The sequence below is a fragment of the Parus major genome, chromosome 9 (genome assembly GCF_001522545.3).
Source record: "Parus major isolate Abel chromosome 9, Parus_major1.1, whole genome shotgun sequence".
Taxonomy (NCBI): Eukaryota; Metazoa; Chordata; class Aves; order Passeriformes; family Paridae; genus Parus; species Parus major.
Genome location: NC_031778.1, coordinates 4,439,374 through 4,462,539, shown reverse-complemented (window position 1 = coordinate 4,462,539; position 23,166 = coordinate 4,439,374). Strand labels below are relative to the sequence as shown.

General features: G+C 43.2%; 1 protein-coding gene across 2 annotated transcripts in view; it reads left to right on the top strand.

Annotated features, from left to right (window-relative positions):
* RYK (receptor like tyrosine kinase) overlaps positions 1-23,166 on the top strand; it is a 47,116-nt gene that overhangs the window by 13,206 nt on the left and 10,744 nt on the right. Inside the window, exons 3-9 of one of the 2 annotated variants that reach the window (XM_015638129.3) lie at positions 1,609-1,708; positions 2,042-2,176; positions 2,755-2,811; positions 3,467-3,611; positions 7,455-7,555; positions 8,690-8,815; positions 11,292-11,378. In XM_015638129.3, coding sequence (XP_015493615.1) covers positions 1,645-1,708; positions 2,042-2,176; positions 2,755-2,811; positions 3,467-3,611; positions 7,455-7,555; positions 8,690-8,815; positions 11,292-11,378 — 715 coding nt within the window. In that variant the 5' untranslated portion in view covers positions 1,609-1,644. Of the gene's footprint in view, positions 1-1,608; positions 1,709-2,041; positions 2,177-2,754; positions 2,812-3,466; positions 3,612-7,454; positions 7,556-8,680; positions 8,816-11,291; positions 11,379-23,166 lie in introns of both variants that reach the window. The other variant, XM_015638127.3, reaches the window with a different exon arrangement.

Sequence of the window (23,166 nt, the reverse complement as noted above, 5' to 3'; positions counted from 1 at the left end):
ATTAGCTTATGCAAAGTGCAAAATATTTATTTATATGACTACAGGCAGTAAGTTAAGATGGCATATGTCCAAGCTGTTCCTTATTTTAGAAAGTTGAATCACTTATTTCAAAGTATTTCATACTTCTTGCTCCTGGCAAGGTCTGTGTATACATACAAGCCACTGGCTGTGGAATCTCTTCCCTTGGTTCATTGGACACACAGAAGTCCAGCCATGAACGGAAGCCTCTGGAAATCATATGTAGAGCAATTGTTGTAGAGATTTCTAGAAACATATGCCTGGAGACAAGGAGAGTCTATAAAAGAAGCATTCAGTATGTTATTACTGAACCCTGATTAAATGGAAAGGGTCTTTATGTCACTTAATCTCCGTGCCTGGAGCATGTAGCTGCAGCTGTCAGAGAGATTGCGTATGCTCTTACATTCTGAAGCATTTCCAGTTAACAATTTATTTTCATATATGAAATGATCTGTTTAGTCTCTGCCAGATGTTCATTCTGGTTTTTTTTAAACTTGAGTGATGGTTGTTGTTCTGCCCTTAAGTAGGAAAGGCTGCAGTAGGAGCAGTAACATTAAGCAACTCCACTAGTGCAGGTCCTGAAGATTCCTCCTGCCCTTGTTCTTTCCTTTGAGGTGTAACTTGTTAAGAGGAGTGAATTTTGGCCTGCAGTGGAGCTGTGTTGAGTGCCAGGCAGCCCTGATCCCAAACTCCACATGCACAGTGACAGTTGAGTCACTTGTCATTTGAGTAGGAGTTCCATTGTCACAGCTTCAGCTGAGACTCCCTGCATTGCTGGCCCTGCCTCGTGTTTCCTTGGGCCTGGCTGTGAATTCTGAGGAGGAATTTTGGAGCTTGTGTAGCCTTGCATCCTATTGCTGTGATTCCACCCCTTGGCATCTTTCATTCTAACTTGGTGTAGTGTGACTTGAAGGAGCTCAGAAAATGGGTTATTCCTCTTCCCTTGGCATCTTGACTGGAAAATAAATTGATAAGAGAAATTAACCATATTATGTTTTAGAGGCGGGGCAGAACTAACTACTGGGAGAAAGTAAAATTAATTCAGCTGAGAGTGGGGATGTAGGATGAATTTCCCAGAGGAGCTTGTGACTTAGATTAGGTCCTGTACTTTTTTTTTGAATGAATGTTTGCAGAGTCAGCTTCTTAAGTAGAAACAAAATCTTGAATATAGTTGAATAAACTATTTCTAAGCAATCTTGTTTGTAGAACTGACTATGAGAGGGGGAATTTTTAAATTCTAGCAGCTTTAACAAACTGGCTTTTGAAAAAGTAAATTTAAAAGTATCATCAAGTGAGGTTTGTGGAGGATTTTTTTTTAATACAAGCATTCTGAATTCTGCCCTGGATTTTAAGGCATGGTTTCAAGAGTAACTTCTGTTTTGGCTTTCTTAATTTGAATTGCCACAGGAGTCTTGATACTAAAATGTCACATAAAAGACTTGGTATATGACACTTAAAATTACCAGCACTCCTTGAAAATAATGTATGTTTTTTTTATTTTCAAGAAGAATTATGAAAAATGATGTTGCATTTCTTTATACTCCTAGACAGGTTTCAGATGTGTTTTCTTTCTCCCAACTGTTGTTACAGGTTGAGTATAAACTGGGATTTCAGGTCCATGATCCCATGGCTATGGCTCTGCCCCAGGCCAACATTTCTCTGCAAGGAGAAGTTCCTCGCACCCTCTCAGGTAAACTCCCCACCCCCATCCAGCTCATGGATGAATAATGGTCATTTAGCCACAAATGCAGTTTTAGTAATCTTTAGTGATCTGTGAATGCTTAACAAAATTGACAAAAATTAATTTAAACTCTTTGTCCTTTAATGCTCTAATAGCTGAAGTGATGAGGCATGAAGACTAAAATAGCATTTCTTAGTATCGAGTTCTTTATAATGTGATAATTTATGATGTTCATGATGTACTTCATAATCAGAATCTCAGAAGGACCTTATTTAAATATTTTCTCATCCCAGTGTCTGAGAAATGTCCCACTTCCCTGTAACCCCTGTGTTGTGTTCACAGTGTTCCGTGTTGAACTCTCCTGCACCGGCAGACTCGACTCCGATGTCACAATACTGATGCAGCTCAACTTAACAATAAATTCATCAAAAAACATCACAGTTTTAAATTTCAAACGAAGGAAAATGTGCTACAAAAGTAAGAGATTAAGTTTCAGATATTTAAAAGTTTTTACAGTTTAAGTACGATGAGAAAAGGGAGTGGGATGGTGTATGATCCAGGACAAGAGTAACAGAGTGAATTTTGGGGAGAATCAGAAGGAACCAGGTGAAATTCTGCTTTTCAGAGAGGAATGGGGACTTTTGGTTAAAGCAGAAGCTGATGAATGTACAACTTTTCCCAAGAGTTCTGCTTTTATATGACTGACTTTTATAGAAAGATAACAAAAAGCATTTTCTCTCTGGTTGGAAAGAAAAAAACAGTTCCCTCAAAACGAAAACATTATGAGAATTCAGATTTTTTCTAAGAATTACCAAGAAAATCTACTCACTTTATAAATTGTGGTAAAATTGGCCATTGAGTGAGTGTAGGAGGTGTTAGTCTGTTGTTAGATGTGAAATACAAAATGATATTGGGAGATAATCCACACTTTCAAAATCCTACATTGACTCTTCTGTGTTACCACTTGGGAATTTGCAAACATAATTTATTCTTGAATTGTTCCTGCTCACTGTTGCTGCTCCCTAGAACTTAATGGCTTTCCCTCATCTCTTTAGAGCTTGAACCAGAAGTCAAATCTCCAACAGCTGATAAAAACAGCAGCAAGGCTATCTGTAAGTAATCCTGAATGTACAGCTTGGGGTGTAAAAACTGAAAAACTTAATATATGCTTTGATTCCACAGCTTTCCCTCTGAAAACAGTCCCCAGGTAGTCTGTACGACACCCAGTACTGCAGTAATTTTTGGTAATGATTTGTTTTAAGTGGTGAGGAGGAAAAAACCTTATTCCAAATCTTGTAACAACTTTTGCATCACATCTTAGGGGCTCTGGCTTCCATACATGACTCCAATCTATTTTCCTGACCTTAGGGCCTGTCTGGCTTGCTGTTTTAATTTATCACTATTGAAGGAATAGAATGAGGTAGTTTCCTTCCCTCCCCTTCTAGCTGGAAATGTCATTGGCTGACTGTGGCTCCACAATACCCAAAATGTGAGCGTTTTTGCCAGAATGCTGTTGGAAAGGAGTGGGAAAGAGTGCTCAGTTCTCTCTTTGCCTCCCACTGTCTCTTCCAGGGTAGTTGTTCTCCACGATGCTTTATTGAACATTTGGGATGGCTGAGGCTGTTACCTCTCCCTGCCTCCAGCCCCTCAGCTTGTGTTGCCATTAGCAAACTAACAAAATGTCATTTCATGGGGGTTTTGTTTGGGTTTTTTTGTTGGTTTTTCTCCTTTTTGAGAAGGGTTCAGTAACTTTCCACATCTTTGCAGTCGATCCTGTAAACGCAGCTCCCACCACTTCGACCCGGGTGTTCTATATCAGTGTGGGCGTGTGCTGTGCTGTGATATTCCTGGTGGCAATAATCCTGGCTGTCTTGCACCTCCACAGCATGAAGAGGATAGAGTTGGATGACAGGTATGTGTTCAAGCTTTCCCAGTGTGGCTTTCGGACATACTTACTCAGATTTGTGGGAGTTTGGTCTCAAAATGAGCACTCTGTGGTAGTTTGCAATTCCTGCTCTCGATGGCAAGCTGTAGCAGATACTGCCTGTGTGGGGTTGTGGTGAGAGCTGTGCTGCAGAAAGGCAGCAGTTGCAGGTGCTCTGCTGTTTATGAGGCTGAAGGGTTGTTCAGGTTTTGCCAGAATATTTCTGTGGAGTGGGAAGATTCAGACAGAATCAGATCTGCAGGGATTGTCAGGATTGAAGGAAAAATTGACGTGGGCACACTGGAAAGGCAGGGTGAGAGAGCTGGAGATGTTCATACTGGAGAAGGCGTCAGGGAGACCTTAGAACCCATTTCAGTGCCTAAATGGGCTCCTGGACAAGAGCCTGGAATGCTGAGACAAGGGGGAATGGTTTATCACTGCCAGAGAGTTTATACCTTTATTTTAACTTAGATGGGATGGATATTGGGAAGAAATAGTTCCCTGTGCGGGTGGGGAGGCCCTGGCACAGGTTGCCCAGAGAAGCTGTGGCTGCCCCATCCCTGGAAGTGTTCCAGGCCAGGTTGGACAGAGCTTGGAGCAACTTGGGCTAGTGGAAGGTGTCCCTGCCCATGGCAGGGGCTGGAACAGGATGAGCTCTAAGGTCCCTTCCCACCCAACCCATTCCATCATACATGATTGGATGAAAACATTTGGTTTTTACTGACATCTGCAGGAGACTGGATTTGTTTTCCGTAGTTTGATAGATTTTCCAGTGTTCGCTTTGGCCTTAGGGTACAGTCTGAGCATTCCAACTGCTTGGTTATAAAACTGGCAATGTTGGCCTCTCCCAAGTATATTTCCAATCCGGAAAAACTGTAGCACATGCATGGAAAAGGGACTTGTAACATGAGTCCAAGGGCACTGGAGTGGGGATTAAACACTGAGGAGAAGGAAGGCTGGAAAAGCAGGTGGACTGAGGCTGTGTGAAAAGCCTGCATCAGATGCAACTGTTCAGGAGCAGGCAGTGTGAAACTGGATCCTTTGGAAAGTCAGCCTGTGGGTGGTCACTCCTGTGAAAGGATAGCTTGAACTAAAGGATGTCTTGAACTGCTGCTGTGCTGCCTGTGGCTTCATGGAGTAGCTTTATCTTTTCATCCTCCTCTTTATCCATTCATCTGTTTTTTTTCGGTTTTCTCCCTGCCATTCCCTCCCCTGGTGTCCCAAGCCCATGTGGCTTTCATGGTGCCACTGCATTGAGCAGTTGTGGTTTCTCAGCTGATTGTAACCAAAGGAACTTGTCAGCCTCTCTCAATTTTTTTGTGCTTGATCTGATTGAGGGGTCTTAATCAACTGAAGGTGTTAAAGGTGTTAAAGGATGTGCAGTTTGCATTAATTCAGAAGGGAAAATCATTACATTTATAGTGTGGGATAGTATCATCCATGAGGTATTGAGGTGTCTAGCCCAGCAGAGTGATCAGATAACCTTCCATCTACTCCATTGCACTGGATTTCTGTGGAGATAGAAAGTAAAAATCCTAGAAAACCAGCTGACTTTCTGTGGAGATAAAGCTAAAAATCCAAGTCCTCTGTGGTTTGCAGGTGTTAATAACTTGCTCTGAATCACTGTATATGCTACTGATAAATTCAGGGGGCTTTCCCTGTCCATGGAAGAGGATTGGAACAAGATAATCTTCAAGGTCCCATCCAACCCAGACCATTGTGTAATTTTATGAAGTTTGTGCAGCTCCTGGGGTTTAGCTTTTCAAACATCGTGTGATGACTTTTTTTTTGAGCCTGAAGGTGCCTGGCCTGGCAGAGCTGTGGATGAGCTGCTGTGTAAAAGCTGTTGCTTAGGCAGTGCCAGAGCAAAGCTGTAACAGAAGCAAAATGTGCCTCAAAATCAGGAGCTGTGGGGTGTGTTTTGAACAAACTCACTGAGGGAAGCAAGAACTTCTGATTTGGTTGTGAATGATAATCTCAAACTGTTTCTGTAAAAGGTTCCTGAACGGAATATGACAATGTCATTAGGGTTAACAACCTCCCAGGAGCAACAGAGCCTGGAAAATCCAATGGTTCTCTTATTTTCAACCCCCAGAACTAAATAAAATTGAGGAGGGTTATTAACTGGGAGCTTAAGCCAGGCAGCCAAGTTACAGGGTGTACATGGATTATTTAGAAATATTGTATTGGAAGTCCACAGAAATGCTGCAGACCTCGGAGCAAAGGCACTGGAAAAGTGCCAAGGAAAGCTGGCATGGCTTAACAGCAGGATAATGGGAGCCATTAAAGCACGAAGGCATCGTTCAAATAGCTGACAGAGTATGCAAGCAAGGAAGCTCAGGAAGCAAGTTAAACCTAAAAACCAGAATGAAGCCAACCCAAAAGGGAGTTTTTCAGTCTTACAACAGGCATTAAAAGAATAATTCCTCACACTTGCCTCCAGCGAAAGGAATCCGCAGGGCTAGTGGGTGATCAGGTTACAAGAAGAAAAGGAAATGCAAGTTGTGCCTTGGCGTTTGATGTTGTGACCATGCCAAGACTCTCCTTCCTGGGCAGCTCGCTGCAGAGTGGATCACACTGAAACAGTTTGTGGATGCAATAGTGGAAACAGTTTAAATAAGCAGTGATAAGTTGCCAGCACCAAAGAATATTCATTCAAAAACTCTGAAGGAAGTTAAAGGGGAGGAGTTAGACCAGTGTCTGTGGCTTTTAGACTCTAGCTAAATGCTGTGCTGGAGCCCTCCACCTGGAAGACCGGGAACGTGGGAATAACTGTAAAAAAAAGGGTTCCAGGGAGAGATGGAGTCCAGCTATAAATGAGTAAGTTTGCATTGTGAGATTCAGTAGATTCTGTACCAAAGAAAAAATTCAGTGGGTGCACCCATGGTAGTGGTATAATGGGGAAGAGTGGACTTGGATTTCTGGTTTATAAAGAAAGCCTGGCTATAAAGGTAGATGTGGGCCTGGAGGGCATCACCAGCAGTGTCTGACAATCCTACAGAGGTGGCTGGCACTGCTTGGTCAGTGTTCAGCAGCAGCCCAAGAAACCTTAAACACTGATTATTTGGCAAAGCAAGGGCAGGCAAACCACTTTGCTCTTTGTCCTCCCAATACAGTCAGCAGTGGAGAAGCTTTGAAGTTGGTTTAAAGGGAGGGACATTTGTGTGTGTTGGGAGGGGGATAACATCAAAAAAGCTTCCAGACCTGCCATCTGACCTGCTAACAAGGTTTTGGTCCATTACAGCTGCAACAGCCCTTTTTGTAGGGTTTTGACTGTGAAAGTAAAACAGAAGTCAGCCTGCTGTGGTTTAGGCTGTGGTTTACCTGTTTCATGGATACTCTGTGGACCCCATGTCCTTCTGCCCAAGGAAAGCATCTCAAAAAGCACATTTTAGGTGGTGCTGGAAGGGGCAACAGGTACTCTTAGGGAGGGGAATGACAAAGTAGGGTAGAGCAGTTTGGGCTGTAAAATAGAGCCCTTGTCTGACAACAGTACCATGAGAGAAATGTGTGCAAATCCTCCCTGGAGTATAATGGTTGTTGACAGGATGGTTCTGGCAAGGCATGTTTTGTCCCTTTGATTATTCAAAAGTGGGGAGAAGTACTAGAAGATAGAGAAAATTCTGGATAGCAAATAGGAGGAAGCTGTTCGTGCTTAGTGCCAAGATTTTTGAGTTACCTGAAATACATTTCATGTGTGAGAGACTTCAAAAACTCTGCTCTTTCAAAGTCTTGCCTGGAAAATTTCCTGGTTTTGACCTCAACAAGTTAAGTTGGAATGTGTTGGAGTGGCAGGCAGTGATGTTGATGTGCATCTTTGTTTCCCCACAGCATCAGTGACAGCAGCAGCTCACAGGGGCTGTCACAGCCCTCCACGCAGACGACGCAGTACCTGCGAGCTGACACGCCCAACAACGCCACACCAGTAACCAGTAAGTGTTAATCTAAGCACAGACAATGCTGCCACGCTGCTTTGGTGCCAAGTGCAAGAGAAGAAGATGAATAATTGTCTGGCTCTGTCACTTTGCCTCTTGAATTCACACAATGTGTGTGGGTTTTATTCAGCCACACCATAGTCAGGAATGAGTTCAGGGGCATGTGAGTGGTCATATGAGTATGAGCATGTTTGTCCCTTGGGTTGTTCTCCCTGCACCCAGAGCAGTCAGCCAGCCAGACTTCAGTAGCTGTGAAGCACCTGTGTTTTAACACTGGGAAGAGCCTACCTCGTGCAGTCCAAGCAGAGGAGAGAGAGCAGGATGTATCCACCCAGCCCTGGGATCAGTTGCTAAAGCAGGTGATGCTGTGTACATGAGTCCTGATGTTTTATTCTTGTCATCTCCTGTTGCTTACAGCTTTGCTTGAAATGATATAAAATCACTGAAGAGAGCAGTCAGTGGACAGGAAGGGTGGCAGCAGTGTCTCTTACCTGCTTTGGGACACTCCCAGTAGCAATGGAAATGGTGAAAATTAGGAGAAGAAGAGAAAAGGTTGGATATGTGAAAAAAGCAGGATTGACATTCTTGGTCATCTCACAGTTGCATAATTTTGTTTTCAGTAAAATTTAAATTTGGAAGAAAGTGTTTTCAGAGTAATTCTCAATATTTCTCTAATAATTCATACACGTGTACAAAAATATTCTGGCCTTTCTATCTCTGTTGGTGTATCCAGATGTCTGGAATAGCCAGAAGAGGGCACTGGTAGTTTGTTAATGTCCTGCTGGGGTAAGGCATCTTCCCAGCTCTAAGTTTTCCAGCAGTCTATTTCCTCCTCCTGAGGGCAGTGCAGTGTTGATTGCCATCAATACAGGAGTTTCCTTTACCTAGAGTTAATAATGAAACTTGTTTGCATGACACTACAGAGAATTCCTGTGTGATATCTTTCCCTACAGATGATTATTGTGGTTTTTGTCACTAAATACTGTAATCTTTTTAAAATTAATATATAATATATTTAAGATTGTGCTGCTCCATGGTGTGTGGAGCTGTAGGTGTCAGAGGTGAAGCTCTATGCCTGTTCTCATTCCAAGGGTGTTTATGTTGGATTGTTTGGCTCTGCTGGCTCCTCAGGTTATCCCACATTACGGATAGAGAAGAATGATCTGAAAAGTGTCACTCTCATGGAGGCCAAAGCTAAAGTGAAGGACATAGCCATCTCCAGGGAGAGGATCACCCTCAAAGACGTGCTCCAGGAAGGTATTTACAGCACTCAGACACTTCATTCCTATAGCATGGTGTAGATATATAAATATGTAAATATTTATTTACAGGTTTTTCTGAAATCATTCACGGGTGATGTTTCTGATCTTTGTAGCTTTGGTGGAGGGGAGGAATGATGACTTATGTTTGCATTTGGGGTGTGGAGAATTCTAGAAACTTCTAGAATTCTAGAAACTTCTAGAATTCATTAGGATGGGGCAGCAACCAGGCATGCTCAGTAAATCATTCAGCTTGTCTGTCTTAATAACCTGCTCCCTGAAATGAAGGGTGGCTGAGGAGAGAGGTAATCAGTCAGGGCTCTTAGTGCCAAGGTAATTCACTACTGGGAGTTCCTACAGGAGAGCTGCTCTGAACAACATGGAAATCAAAGCAAAACCAGCCAAAGCCCAGGAAAACTTCAGTTGTCCAAATTTGGTGTCTCAGTTTGATAACTGATTTGGAAATCTAATCAGCAGATGCAACATTTACAGCTCTGATATAAAAGATTCAGAGTTTACCTGATTGTGGGTCCTTCCAACTCAGGATGTTCCATGAAAACAAAGATCATCTAATTCCTGAATTGTTCACTCTTTGTTTAATGTGCGCTTTGAAAGTGTTCATGCACAACATGAATTGATTCTTCTTGATACTGAATTTGAAAAATAGGCTTAAATATTTTGTTTTCTTTGTCATTCACCTTTACTGCTGCAATTTCAAGTCTGTTCCCTGAGAAATCAAACTTCCTGAAGCTGGAGATTGGAGCTAATCGTCCTTTGGAGGCAGAATGCATTGTGTTAGTCTGAGCAGCAGTGGAGGATGTTCCCATTCTCATTCAGTGTGTGCCTCTGAGCCTCTGAGCAGGCAGCTCTGTGCTCACATAAAGTGTTGGCTCTGCAAAAACCTTCCTTGTGGGATGTGCTTCATGTTCCTCTGGGCTGCCTGGAGCTGGGATGTTGGGAGTCATCCGTGACTAGAAGTGACTCAGTGCCCCAGCAATGCTTTCAGATGTTTGGTGGCAGAGCTGCCCTGTTCTGCCAGATGAGGCATAAGGAGCTGTTGAATGCAGCTTGGACCCAGTCAATCCTGAGATTTCGTTTCTTAGCCTCCAGCTGTTAATTTGAGTCAGAACCTTCAAAAGTTAATCACAGAGTCATTAAGGTTAGAAAAGCCCTTTAAGGTCATTGAGTCCAAACACTCCCCCAGCACTGCCAGTTTCACCCATGTTCCCAAGTGCCACATCCACACATCAGAGGACTTAGAAGACCTGACTAGTTTTAGTTCAGAATTGTAGTGGTGTTGAGTCTCTGCACTAAAGAACAAAAGAGCTTCAGAGGGGAAGAAGAGGATAAAATAAATGCACGTGTGGAAATTTTTTACTGGTCATGGCCACAGGTTCATTATAAACTTCACATTGCTTCCATAGCTTCACATCGCTTCCATCTTCACCTGCTTTAACATTTTGGAAATACATATTTAGGCACTTTCTCAAAGTCTTCAAGAACCAGGACAGGAGGATTTTACTTGCTGTTAAGTAATTCATGGTGTTGTGATTGCCTGAGAGTCTACCGAGTTCAGCTGCTGCTTAGTGAGACTGAAGACCCTGTCATGCAGGGTTCCCTTGCAGCCCCAGGTGACAAATGTTGCACTGCCCCTGTTTAAGGTATTTAGAAACAAATAAAGACCTGTATTTCATACTATCAAAGGTCTTTCAACCTAGTCAGGCAGGAGGAATCCCTGGGAATGGGCTGTAGTCTGGAGTAGACTGTGTGGAGATGATGCACACCTTGGTGCAGAAAAGTGTTGCCAAGCTGAGCAGTAAAACCAATTAATTCTCTGTGTGTTACCAGTTGTTCTCAGCCCAGCTCCTCAGAGTTGCTCCTCTTCCTGCAGTAGCAGCAGTAACATCCTGTGAATGGAAACATGCTGGAGAGTCTGAAAGACCCCCCCAGACAAACCCAGCATTTTCCAGTTGAGGTGAAACTTGTGAATAATGTGACATTGGCTATTTCAAAGTGTTCTGTGTGTGCTGGCTGGTCAAAATTGCTGTTTCCTTGTGAAGGTTTCCAAAAAAACTTGGTCCTTGTGAGAAGTGCCTTGGCTTAGAATTGCAGACTGGGTGGGTGAGAAAAGGGAGCTGGAGTTCTTAGTGCAGGGAGTTGACTGCAGTGCCACAAATAATCATCATATTGATACTTAATTTCACCAGGCTCCACTGCTATCACTAGTTCACTCTCATGCTTGTGCCCTTAATTTTTATTTATGTAAAACTTCAGCATTTACTGCCTGTAGTTATGAATCCCCCTCATGCTAGAGAGAGGTTTGCTTCTCTCTTGATGCCTTTATAGGGTTTAGAGACACTTTAACTGCAGGTGTTTCTTGCTTTCTGCTGTGAAAGGTACTGTTTGCTTAAGATACTCCTAATGTTATCAGTGTTTCTTAACCACACATTACTAACTGGATGTTCTGTTCCTAGGCACGTTTGGGCGCATTTTCCATGGAATTCTAATAGAAGAAAAAGACCCCAGTAAAGAGAAACAAGTTTTTGTCAAAACTGTTAAAGGTATGTTGGCATAAAGGAGCAAGTTTGTATGCAGATATTTGAATTGTGCTGCAGGCTGAGGGTGCCAAGCCTGGCTTTACAACAACCCCCCTTCTCTCCAAAATACACATATGATGAAAAGCAAAAGCAATTTGGATGCTTCCTTCAGCCACAGAGAACAGCAATCTTATATGGAAGAAAAATGCATGTGTTCTTCACCAGTGCCTTCAGTCACTGCCCTTGAATACTTTTGTTTATTATTCTTCTAAGTAAAAATTATTTTTTTTCCCCAGCATGTCATTGTCTTCCCAGTCACAACCTTGTCCCTTCAAAATTGCTGAAAAACACCTGAAATGCATCTTAAAGATCTTTTTAAAATGCATGACTGTACAAAAGACAGGGCATAGGTTCTGCCCTCCTTAAGCTTTGCAACTGAAGCGTGAGAATTGGCATTTAGAACTGAATTTATCCAAATACAGCACCTGTGTTCAGGAAACATCTTGTTGGAGTGATTCAGGTGGGGATAGGTAGACTAAAGGAACAAGGTAGGTGTAGATGAAAATACTGGAAAATGTCCTACATGTCTGTCACATGTATCCTATGTGTATATTACATTATCCTAAGTGTATCCCTATGTTACATGCATCCTGCATCTATCCCTTCCTCTGCGATCATCACTAGTTCTCTGGTAACACACAAGATTTTTGCCAATTCCCAGTGCAGTGGTTGTTTCACCACTTATTTTTGTCATTTCAGTTGGGTGTCTTGTTGCCTTTGGTTTTTCATTTGACAACTTCTTTAATTCTTTCTTGGAAAAAAAAAACATCTGTAAGAATTTCAACTCATTCTACTTTTTTTTTTTTTTTTTTTTGCCTGGCTATTAATTTTTGAAGGTACTGATTGGGAAATGATGAAGCTGCTGAATTTTGTTGTTGAATCTTTCTGCTACCCATTTATTCTCTGCCACCTTTAAGAAAAATACCTTACTTAAAGAAAACAGCAACCTTGGGTCTGTTTCTGACACAATCAGATGCTTGTGGTGCTCTTTTCTCTCACATGACAGAGAATCATGGAACAAATCATGGATTAGTTTGGGGGGGGGAGCTTAAAGCTCCACCCCCTGCCGTGGGCAGGGACGCCTTCCACTAGCCCAGATTGCTCCAAGCTCTGTCCAACCTGGGCTGGAACACTTCCAGGGATGGGACAGCCACAGCTTCTCTGGGCAACCTGAGCCAGAGCTCCACCACCCTCACAGAGAAGAATTTCTCCCCAATATCCCATCTAACCCTGCTCTCCAGCAGCTTAAAGCTTGTCCTGTCCCTCCATCCCTTATCCCAAGTCCCTTTCCAGCTTTTCTGGAGCCCCTGTAGGCACTGGAACGGGATCTAAGTTCTCCCTGGAGCCTTCTCTTCTGCAGGTGAACAGCCCCAGCACTCAGCCTGGTTTCTCTTATTTAAAAACCAAAAAAATATGCTTCTTTCCAGTATTTGGGGAACATTTTCTGAATTCTGGCTTCTTCTGTTTGCTTTCCCTGCCAAACAGTTCTGTCTTTTTTTTTTCTTGGCTGTTATTTAATATAGTTCTCAAAAACTTAGCCCTTGGCACATGAGCTACTTTTTATAGCATTGGATTAAACAACATAACAACATTTGTCAAAAGTGATCTTAATTTAGCTGCCTCCCATGACCTCTTACTAAATTGCTTTCCCAAAATGGGACTTCCAGAGCACTCCCAAATTCCTAATTCTCCCTTACAGTGCTTTGTGTCTGTAACACAGCAGTGTCCTACAGGGACAATAAAGCTCTTCCCTTTGCTGGGAAGGATTCAGTGCAGTGAACTGGAGCATGGTCTTCAGGGAGTGATGGCATTCATAGGATCACTGTAGAGAATTTCCCAGCATTAAAAAGGATCTGTATGTAAAAAGTGTAGAGTAGGTTTTGCTGATACTTGGGCTTCGGCAGCACAAGTTTGCAAGGGAAAAACCATGTAACATCCCCTCTCCTCACAGCAGCTTCATTTTCACACCCTGGCTGTGATTGCTGTGTGTGCAGCTGGGACATGTAATGAGTTGGGAATTTGATCTGGTTGGAAGAAAAAACCTGCAAAAATTCTCATGTAATCACAGTTTTTCCTTGATCTCACTCAGTGTGGCCACACACACACTGCTGTTCTGGCATGAGCAGGAGCTGAGCAGGACCATAAAAGCTTGATGGGTATGCGAACCATTAAACTGACTTAAGTATCTCTTTGCTGAAGGCAATAAAGCCTGAGGGTCATGGAAAGCAGATGAGGAATAAAGGCTTTGTCTGTGGAGTTAAATTATCCCTTCCAAGTATGAGCTGCTCCAGAACTGTCTTGTTTTACCCAGAGGTGCACTCTGAAAGTGATAAAATGAAGTTCAGTGTTACCCGAAATGTCAGGAAACAATGAGGAGGGAGGGTGGAGTGTTCCAGATCTTTAAAAAATGTGAGCTGAAGTTCTTCTAGTAGGTACCATGAGGAAACACCCCTTTTTTTCTCACCAGGCTCAGAGCTTGAGAAACTGAAGACACTGTTCTGACATTAGGAGAGTTGTTATGGCTTTAAACCTGGAATTTCAAGAGAATCCTAGAATTCCAGAATGATTTGGGTTGGAAGGGACCTTAAAGCCATCCACTCCCACCCCTGCCATGGGCAGGGACACCTTCCATGGACCAGGTTGCTCCAAGCCCCATCCAGCCTGGCCTGGGATACTTCTGTGGATGAGGCAGCCACGGTATCTCCAGGCAACCTGTGCCAGTGTCTGATCTCACAGGGAAGAGTAAATAAATAATTTTTTAAAAGTTGTCTTCCTTATGTCAAATGTAAATCTACCCTTTTCCCATTTAAAACTGTTGCCCCTTATCCTGTCCCTGCAAGCTGTGATGAAAATACATGAAGAAAAGTTGTGCCCTAAGTACCTGTTACAATGGATCTCTTTTCATGTCTCCCTCCTTCAGCTGTCAGTGTATTACAGCATCAATACCCTTTCAAGAGGGGCTATTTTCAGTAATGTGGACAGAGGGAATGTGCTGTCAGTTTTCTCATTTCCTGTGCTGGGGAAGGTGAATGCTGTGGCTGTTGAGCTCATCAGGCAATACTTATATCTGTGGGTATTTCCTGCCCTGGAGGGAGAGTAATTGCAGCCTTGTCAGTTTGTCTCTTCCCTATATTCTTTCCCCATGATAGATTGTTGCCCCCAAAGGATCAAAAGCACAGGTAGTTGACTGCAGTAATTGCAGCAGCCCTTCCCACTTTCCTTCCCCAGTGTTTTCCAGAGCTCTACTGAGATGCAGAGCATTGCTGTAAGCCAGGAGAGTGCTCAGTGAAAACAGGCTCCCTGGATTTCTCTGAACATTGTACTTGTTCCCCTTCTGAAGTGATCTGCTCTTAAAGGAGTCAGTAATACATGAAAACCAAGAGAGCCTGGACCTGCCTGAGAGGTGGAAGAGCCCATCCAGAGAGTTTCCTGGGATATTCTGTATTCCCTGTTGTCTCAAACTGGAGCAGATTAGATCAGACTCTCAAAAAGCAAGTTGGAACCTGATTAAGCAATAGCAGTGCAGGGGTTGAATAGTTGGGAGTGTGCTTGTTCAGCATGATCTGACTGGTTTCTCATCTGCCACACAGTTTGGGGTCTTTCATTTGAACACTTGATGAAGTTATTGAAGTACTTTTGAAGTGATTCAGTGATTACTTGTTCTTTAGCTCTTAAATTGATGGGAAAAAATTGATAAAAAGTTGGAGATGCTTCTCTTGAAGTCTCAACACCACATCTCTTACAAAGACAGGCTGAAGGAGGATTCATCCCTGGGTTTCACTCCAGATCCTTAAAGGAGTTTTTTCTTTAATGGAACTTCAGTTCACTACAGAGAGAAAGTTGTAACATGCCCATGGCAGTGACAGAGTTTTTACATGCATGTTCATGAAATAGATGAGTTTATAAGTTTTTTTTTAATGCTGTATCATCTGTGTCTGGGTGCCTGAGCCTTCTGATATGTGCAGTGCCTCGTGCCAGAGCTTAAAAGGAAAATGGATCTCTCTTGGCATTCAGGAAACTCTAATAACTTCAGACTACAACGATCCCACGTTCTGGGGAAAAGTTATGACTTGTTCAGACTGTCCTACATCCTTCATGTTGGCCATACAGTTGTTGTGTTCTCTGCACTTTATACTTCCACTCTGTTCATTTGCTAGGCAAGGTGCTCAACGTCATAGTTACTTTCACACTTAGATATTTCAGTGGAAAATTTGCCTTCATTCTGTTTTCAAACAGACACTGATGAAGATTGAGGATGTGTGTCATTGCCAGCAAGAACAAGGATATGTTATCTAGAATATTTGGGATTTTGGAATCTTTGGATCAACACAACCTGACTAAGTTCTTAGTTAGAAAGAGGAGACTTTGCTGACATTTGCTTTCTTTGATGTGTTTTTTGTTTTACAGAAAAATTCTGTTACGAGGGTGTAATGCTTCACTTTCCAATCAGTTTCCAATCCCTCTCAGTTTTGGAAGTGTCTCTGATGGCATGTTTCTCCAAGCAGGCATTTCATCTCTTACCAGGGTTTAATAGTTCCCTTCAGCCTTTCTGGGGAATCTTAAATCATTACAAAAAACACACAAGTTTCACCTTTGATTTAAAGAACACATTGTTTAATGGTGCTTTTCCTGTGAAGGAGAAAATGCTTAACAAAACAAATGGAATTGTATTATTCCAGGAACATATGAAGTGAGGGTGAGCTGTGCAGAGCCCTGACTCATTTAGGATGTTCTGGCCAAGGTACACTTTTGGTAAAAACAACCCAGTGTGCTGTTCAAGATAACCCAGCTGCTCCCATTTCATGTTCTTACCACTTAACATTTTTCTGATGTACAAGGAAGGAGTGTTTGGAAACAAACCACCCATGGAAAGCACTGGAAAAAAAGTCTGTGTTGACAAAGGTCAACTCTTTAAACTATATTGTTTTACCAACTTTTAACAAAGCTTTGAGTTCTGTCATCTTAGGTGACTAAAAGACTTTCAGCATTCTTGGCTATCTCTGACATTTTACTGTTTAGATTTTTTAAAATTTATTGCTGGTCTAGTTAGGAGGAGATGCCCCATCCCTGGAAGTGTTCAGGCCAGGCTGGACAGGGCTTGGAACATTGTGGTCTAGTGTGAGGTGTCCCTGCCCGTGGCAGGAGGTGGAGTGAGATGAGCTTTAAGGTCCCTTCCAACCCAAACCATTGCAAGATTGGTGACCCTGTAGAACTTCATGCAGTTGAGAAGTGTAGGAATAGAAATCCTGAGAAATCAGGCTGTGCCAAACAGGAAAAAGCAATGAGCACATTTAGGGGGTTTGTCACAGAGCTGCTTGTCCACACTTAACCAAGGTGAAGGTTTCTTGTTCACACTAAACAGATACCAGAACTTGGAGCATCCACAGTTGTTCTCAAGCAGTCACCTTTAAATTGATGAAATTTGCTATTCTGGGCAGTTCATTCTTAAAAGCACAGCCTTGTGAAAATAGTTCTGAGTTTAAGTTCATACTTTAAACATACAGTATTTGAACTAACTGTTCAAAAGTATTTAACCTTCCAAAATCAGAGTGCAGGATCCTGTTTCTGAAGAATATAGTTTATGCCAAAAAAATAAATCAAGAGTTATTGCTCATCTGAGCTAAATTCTTGAGTGTCTTCATAAAGGACGATACTTGAATTTAAAGAAATCAGGATAAGTAGCAAATTTCTCAATATCACCCTAACAATGCACTTGATTTGTCATTTAATCCTAGATCTTTAAGAGAATACCCTGAGACACCTAAAGCAGTAAATTATGCTTCAGAAAATACTGAGGGGATGATTTCCAAAATACTGTACTACATCATTTAAAGATATTCATCTGCAGGACACTTCAATTTACATACAGTTAAAATCTCTGCTTGTACATCAGTTTAATTATGTGCTGCCCCTTGTCCTTTGGACCATGACATCTGTCATGTCTCTCTTTCCCAGTTTCACTTTGCATTTACTTAACACTTCTAGGTTCATTTTGAGTTAAATGGATTATTGACCAAAGAGCCTTTTACTTTCTCCTCTTTGCTGCTGCTTCTTGGTTTCTGGTGTTACTGTTACACAGGGAACTAAGACTGTCCCCAAATCCTGCTTTTCTCTGCCCTTTTCTGTGGTTTAAAACTGCATGTGCATTTGTAATATAGGAAAATCAGAATAACATTCCCTATTTTAGCAGTGTCATGTTGACTCAATCCCAGGATTTATTTAAATTAGGCTTGATTTTGTCAGTGTAAGCTGGCTCGCTTTGCAAAATAAACTCATGTGGTTGATACTTGATGCCTGAATACCAGGACTGGAAGAGAAATCCTGCTCTCTGGAAATGTTACCAGGACTAAGTGTGGTGTCCCATGCTGTAATCTCCTCCTGCTGTGGTTTGGTGTGCATGTCTTAACCTTTACAGGAGACTGGAATTCTGTATGATGCAGGGCTGCCTTGGAAAGCAGGGCGATGTTGATTTATGGAAGTGATGACCTGAACACTGTTGCGGCTAGCAACTTCAGGATCTTGTCCAGGGAAGCAGCAGGATTTTGGGGACCAGCATCAAACACCAACGAGACGGGCTCTCGTTCATGAAACCATTTATTCAGCATGGGAACAAAGTCAGGTCCAGAACAGAGAGCCCCGAACAGAGGCACAGCAGGGGTTTTTGAGGGACAGAACCCCCGAGGGTCCCCACCCCCGAGGGTGGAGTTCAGGGTCAGGAACCATCAGAAACACAGCAAGGGAGAACCCCCCAGGGACTGAAACCCAATCAGAGCACCTGGGCCGCCCTTCACAAGGGGTTTGGGGTGGGACAATGTAACTCTTTGTCTCCCCTGAGGCCGCTGCCACAGAACACCTCCTGCAGTTCCAAGCTGCAAACAGGAGCACAGTGTGCTGTGCTCAGTCCATGGCAGGAGGAATCATCGGATGCTCCACTGGCTCCACTTGGCCCTGCCTGACTCCTGGGGCCTTGAAATTTTAAAGCTGAAATATTTTTTATGTGTACTTTCCTTTCTGCCTATGAAAAAGCAGGTTGGATCATGACTTCTTGCATTCCTTTAGCATCCTTCTAGTGAAGGAAAGTTGTGAAAGTTACCTGCTAAGAGCATTAAAAATGTCCTGTGCAACAGATGTGAGCACAGGCATTGAGTTTCTTCCAAAGACTCGTGTAGAAGGGTTAAAGCAATACTCAGGCATGCATTCTCTTTGAACTGGGGTGGAATTCTGCCTTGGGAGCAGTTTTACCTAATTAATTGCCACGAAGAAGCAGCAGTAATTAACAAGGATGTGTTGATACTTGGGAGCATTTATCACCTGGAGCTGCTCTAGCCCTGCACTCTCAGTTCCTGTGGCCACACTCTGTGACCACTGTGCCTGCTTCTGTGCCTGTCACCCTTAAATAACTGGAGCCTGTGTGCTTTGTAATGGGATATTTGGCAAAGCTCACAAGACTGAAAAATAATAAAGGTAATAGAAGGTTGTGAAAAAAGCAGGTATGTAGGAAATGGGCTGTGTGTGATGTGGGGGAGTATTACCTTGCAGTATGAAACAGGAGGAAGTTCATAGGGGAACAAGCCATTACAAATAGTCCGAAGATGAGAAAAGCTGCAGGTAAAACATCTTAAATATTGCTGTTGGAAACATTCATCAGAAGCCTTGGAGCTCCTGGCTGTAGCATTTGCAGAGCTGCTTCTGACAGGAGTGCTGAGAGAATCTACTGTTACTACTTGTAGCAGGCTGTGAGAGGATTCAAATATGACACAGTTCAGTTTTGAAACCTGTGGTTACATGGATTTTCAGGTTCTGCTTTGTCTTCTGAAGAAACAATTTCAGTGACCATTCTACAGTCTTTTAAATTGTAATGCTGCCTGAGAGGGGATTGTGAGGTGGGTGTCAGTCTGTTCTCCCAGGGAACAATGGACAGGACAAGAAGGAATTGCCTCAAGTTTGTCCCAGGGTTTGGGTGGATATTAGGGAAAAATTCTTCCCAGAAAGGGCTGTTGAGCCCTGGCACAGCTGCCCAGGTGGAGTCCCCATCCCTAGAGGGATTTAACAAATGTGTGGATGTGGCACCTGGGGACATGGCTTAGGAGTGGCTTTGGCAGTGCTGGGGAAATGACTGGACTTGATGATCTTGGAGAGCTTTTCCAGCCTAAAGAATTCTGTGCTCTACTTAAGCTGTGCTTTGCTATTTTGAGGTTCTGGGAGGTCTAACTTAAAAAGTGACTCATAAAAGCGTGCAGTTCATCCAAGTAATTGCCACTTTTTATCCCTGCTACATCCTTTGGGGTGTGGAGTGACTTTTCCTGGAGAAGCAGAGCCTGGTGCCCTGCAGCTGATGAGTACCTGGTCTCAGAGCAGGTAATTTCCTTCAATTTAGTGTCATCACAGAACTTCCCCAAGATCTTTTCACTTGATGATTCATTTGATCAATGAATGGTAACATACAAAGATTTTTAAATAAATTTTTACAGCTGGATTTTAAGAAGTCAGTAAAAATGGAATAGGTGTTTTTTCTCCCTGTGAACCAGGCAGGGCCCCAGCACATCCCAGCACACAGAGATCAGCCTCTTCTGTAAAATCAGCAGTTCCAGGACCCCCATTGTGTCTGGCTGCATACAAATCCTATGATATCAGGAGATAAACCTGCAGCTCCATCAGAGCTTGGAATCCTGCCTTGTTCTTGCCCTGAGCCTCAGGGCAGGCTTTCACAGCCAGACTTTTGGGTAAAACTAGGGCTTGGAGAGCATCTTGCTTTCTGGACTGCATTTACATCTATCTCAGTCTTGGTTTTAAGCACCTTCTGAAAGTTGGACCTTTTTGGTCCTCACTGAGCCTCTGGAATATTACTGGGTGTTAAATATTCTTCTGAACTTACCTGAAGTTGCTGCTTTTTGGTTTCTCAGTTGTTGGTGCATGATCACCTTATGGAAACCTGGCTGCTCCTCATGACTATCCAACTGCAACTCCATTCATGGTTGAGCACTGACATGTTCTTAATCACAAATAATGGTAATACCTCAGTTTAGCTTTTTGCAGAACTTTGAGGAAGTTTTACAACGAGCCCTTGTTGTCTTGCCCTGGAGCATTCAACTTAAATCAACAGGCTCTTCCTGGTACCCAAATTTAATAAATGGGAGACTGTGACCTCCTCAGTTGTGTCTCCAAGTAGCTGTTGTAATGTCAGAGGTTTCTGGCTCTGTGGGAGGCTCTCTCCCCTCTGTAGCTGTGTGGCTGTGCTCATATCCGACATTTTCACAGATTGAGGGCAGACAAAAGGAGCCACAAAAGCCCACGGGCATCCCCTGGGTTTGACAGGATCCTTCCCTTGTTTTGTTTGATTGACTGCACAGACAGCTCTGAGAAGAAAACAAAGTGTATGTGCTTAAGTGTAGCACTCAGGGATTGACACAGTTTGGGGAATTTAGGGTTATACATTGGCCCAGGCAGGAAGATGAAATCTGTAGGATTCATCTCAGTATGTCCTTGGAAAAACATCTCTGGGATTGCTCTGACACTCACTGGCGTGGCTCTGGGGCTCTGTTTCTCTTACCCAAACTATAAATGGTGGGTTTGCTGGATTGATTTTAAGGATTTTCAGTACAGGATGCTCAGATTCACTAGGCCCTCACAACATAAAGTGTAATATTGCCAAGATCACCTTTGTCCTGGTCTCTGAAGAATGTGTGTATTGGTTGCTCAAAAGAGGTTATAGTCTACTAAATGTGACAGAGTTTGTTTAATTGAAGTTTTTCCTTTGTAACTGATGAAAATGGCCTTAAAAGGCCTGATTGCAGTGGGGACTGTTGGAGTAGCAGTATTTTGGTGTTATTTTCCTCTTTTTGACAAGAATCACTCCAAAAAGTGGTGATTAATATTGTGTTTTGAATTATATCTAGTACAAACTCACAATAATCAAATTGTGTGGTGGTTCTAAATTGGCACTAGTCTCAACTAGGGGAGGATTAGCCTCGAACACTATTGTTTGTTCTGAGTCTGTTGAATTTGTTGGTGTTGGGTAAGCTTTTTTCCATGCAGAAAACAAGGAAATAATATTGATAAGCAAACACAATATGGATGGTGGGACTGTTTCACAAGATAAGATTTCAGTTTCCGTATATACTTGCCTGGGAATCAATCATCCTTTTGGGTGCTCAACCACTATAACGTGGGGAGAAAACAACAGAACGTCACAGTGACCTGCTGGAAAAGGAAAGGCAGCGGCAGAAGAGTCACCATGAGGAGATGAGTGGGTGCATTGTCCAAACCAGCCTGACTTGTTCTGTAGATTTTAAATCCACTCTTAAACAGTCTCTGATTTAAAGCTTCAAATTATTGCTTGGTGGCTCTTATAATTAAAAGCAAACCAGTTCAGCAAGCACAGGGCCAGAGAGTGTGTGAGGAGTTAATCAGCTTAAACTCACACCCAGGAATCTCTTTCTTCCCTTCATCATTTGCTGGGTGAAGACATTGAGGTCTTTGGGCCCTGTAATTACTGTTTTTACACCTGAAGCTCTCTACAGGTAACCTGCTCCTCTGACTTCTCAGAATCTGCATTTCCACCTCCATTTTTAATACTGGCTTTTAGAACTGCCTGATTCAGTCATTAAGGGCTGTGTAACTTTGTTTTAATGTAGGATCTTGGTTTTTCTTTCCTCTTTCCAAGCCTTTTGCATCTGTCTCATACATAATCAAATTCATCAAGTGTCCAGCCCACAGGCCCTTCTCTTTCTCATACTTCTGTTGGAGTGCAGACCAGAGACTTCAGCTGGCCATGGCTTCAGTGTTTCCTGCGCTGCAAAAACCTCTTCGTACCATCCCCACTTACAGACTTGTTAACAAATAGAAGGGAATCAGAGATTTGTGTTGGAAGAACCCTTGAAGACCATAGAGCCCAGCCATTCCCCCAGCACTGCCAAGGCCACCACTGACCCATGTCCTCAACCACTGCCCCAGGCAGCCTGTTCCAATGTCTGACCTTTCTATCAATAAATATTCCCCAATATCCAGCTTAAACCTCCCCTAGTGCAACTTGAGGCTGTTTCCTCCAATCCTGTCCCTGTTCCCTGGAAGCAGGGCCTGACCCATCTGCCTGTCCCCTCTTGTCAGGGAGCTGTGCAGAGCCCGAAGGTCCCCCCCAGAGCCTCTTTTTTTTCCAGGCTGAGCCCCTTTCCCATCTCTCTCAGCCTCTCCTGGTGCTCCAGGCCCTTTCCCAGCTCCATTCCCTTCCCTGGAGAAGCTCCAGCCCCTCGATTTCCTTGTAGTGATGGGCCCAAAAGCACTGGCTGATGCATCCCATAATATACCAAAGCCATAATTGTCACTAATTTGGTGGCACATCTGAGCTTCTTCAGAGTGCTCCCATCACTCTTGACTCAGCCAGAGTCACAATTTCTTTTGCAGGGCTCAGGCTCAGTTAGGAGAGGATGTCAGGGCTACACAGGGAGCAGGATCAGACCTTGGAGGAGGGAGAAGAACAGATGGTTTCTTGCCTGTTCTTCCTCCCAGGGCAGTAAAACCTTGGCTTGACTCATCCACAACATGTAAATTCCCCTTAGTGGTGCAGCAAGGAGAGCTCCTTGGGCTGTGCTAGGCTCTCCTGTGCCAGCTCCCTGCCAGAACTAGTCTCAGCACGAGGGAGACATGGAAAATGCTCCCAGGTGTGAGGAGGGTGGGATTGGGAGAGCTCTCGTTGACGTATCCTTAAGCTTCCCTGGAGGTTCTTGCCACTAAAGGGGGAAAAGAACCCCAAATT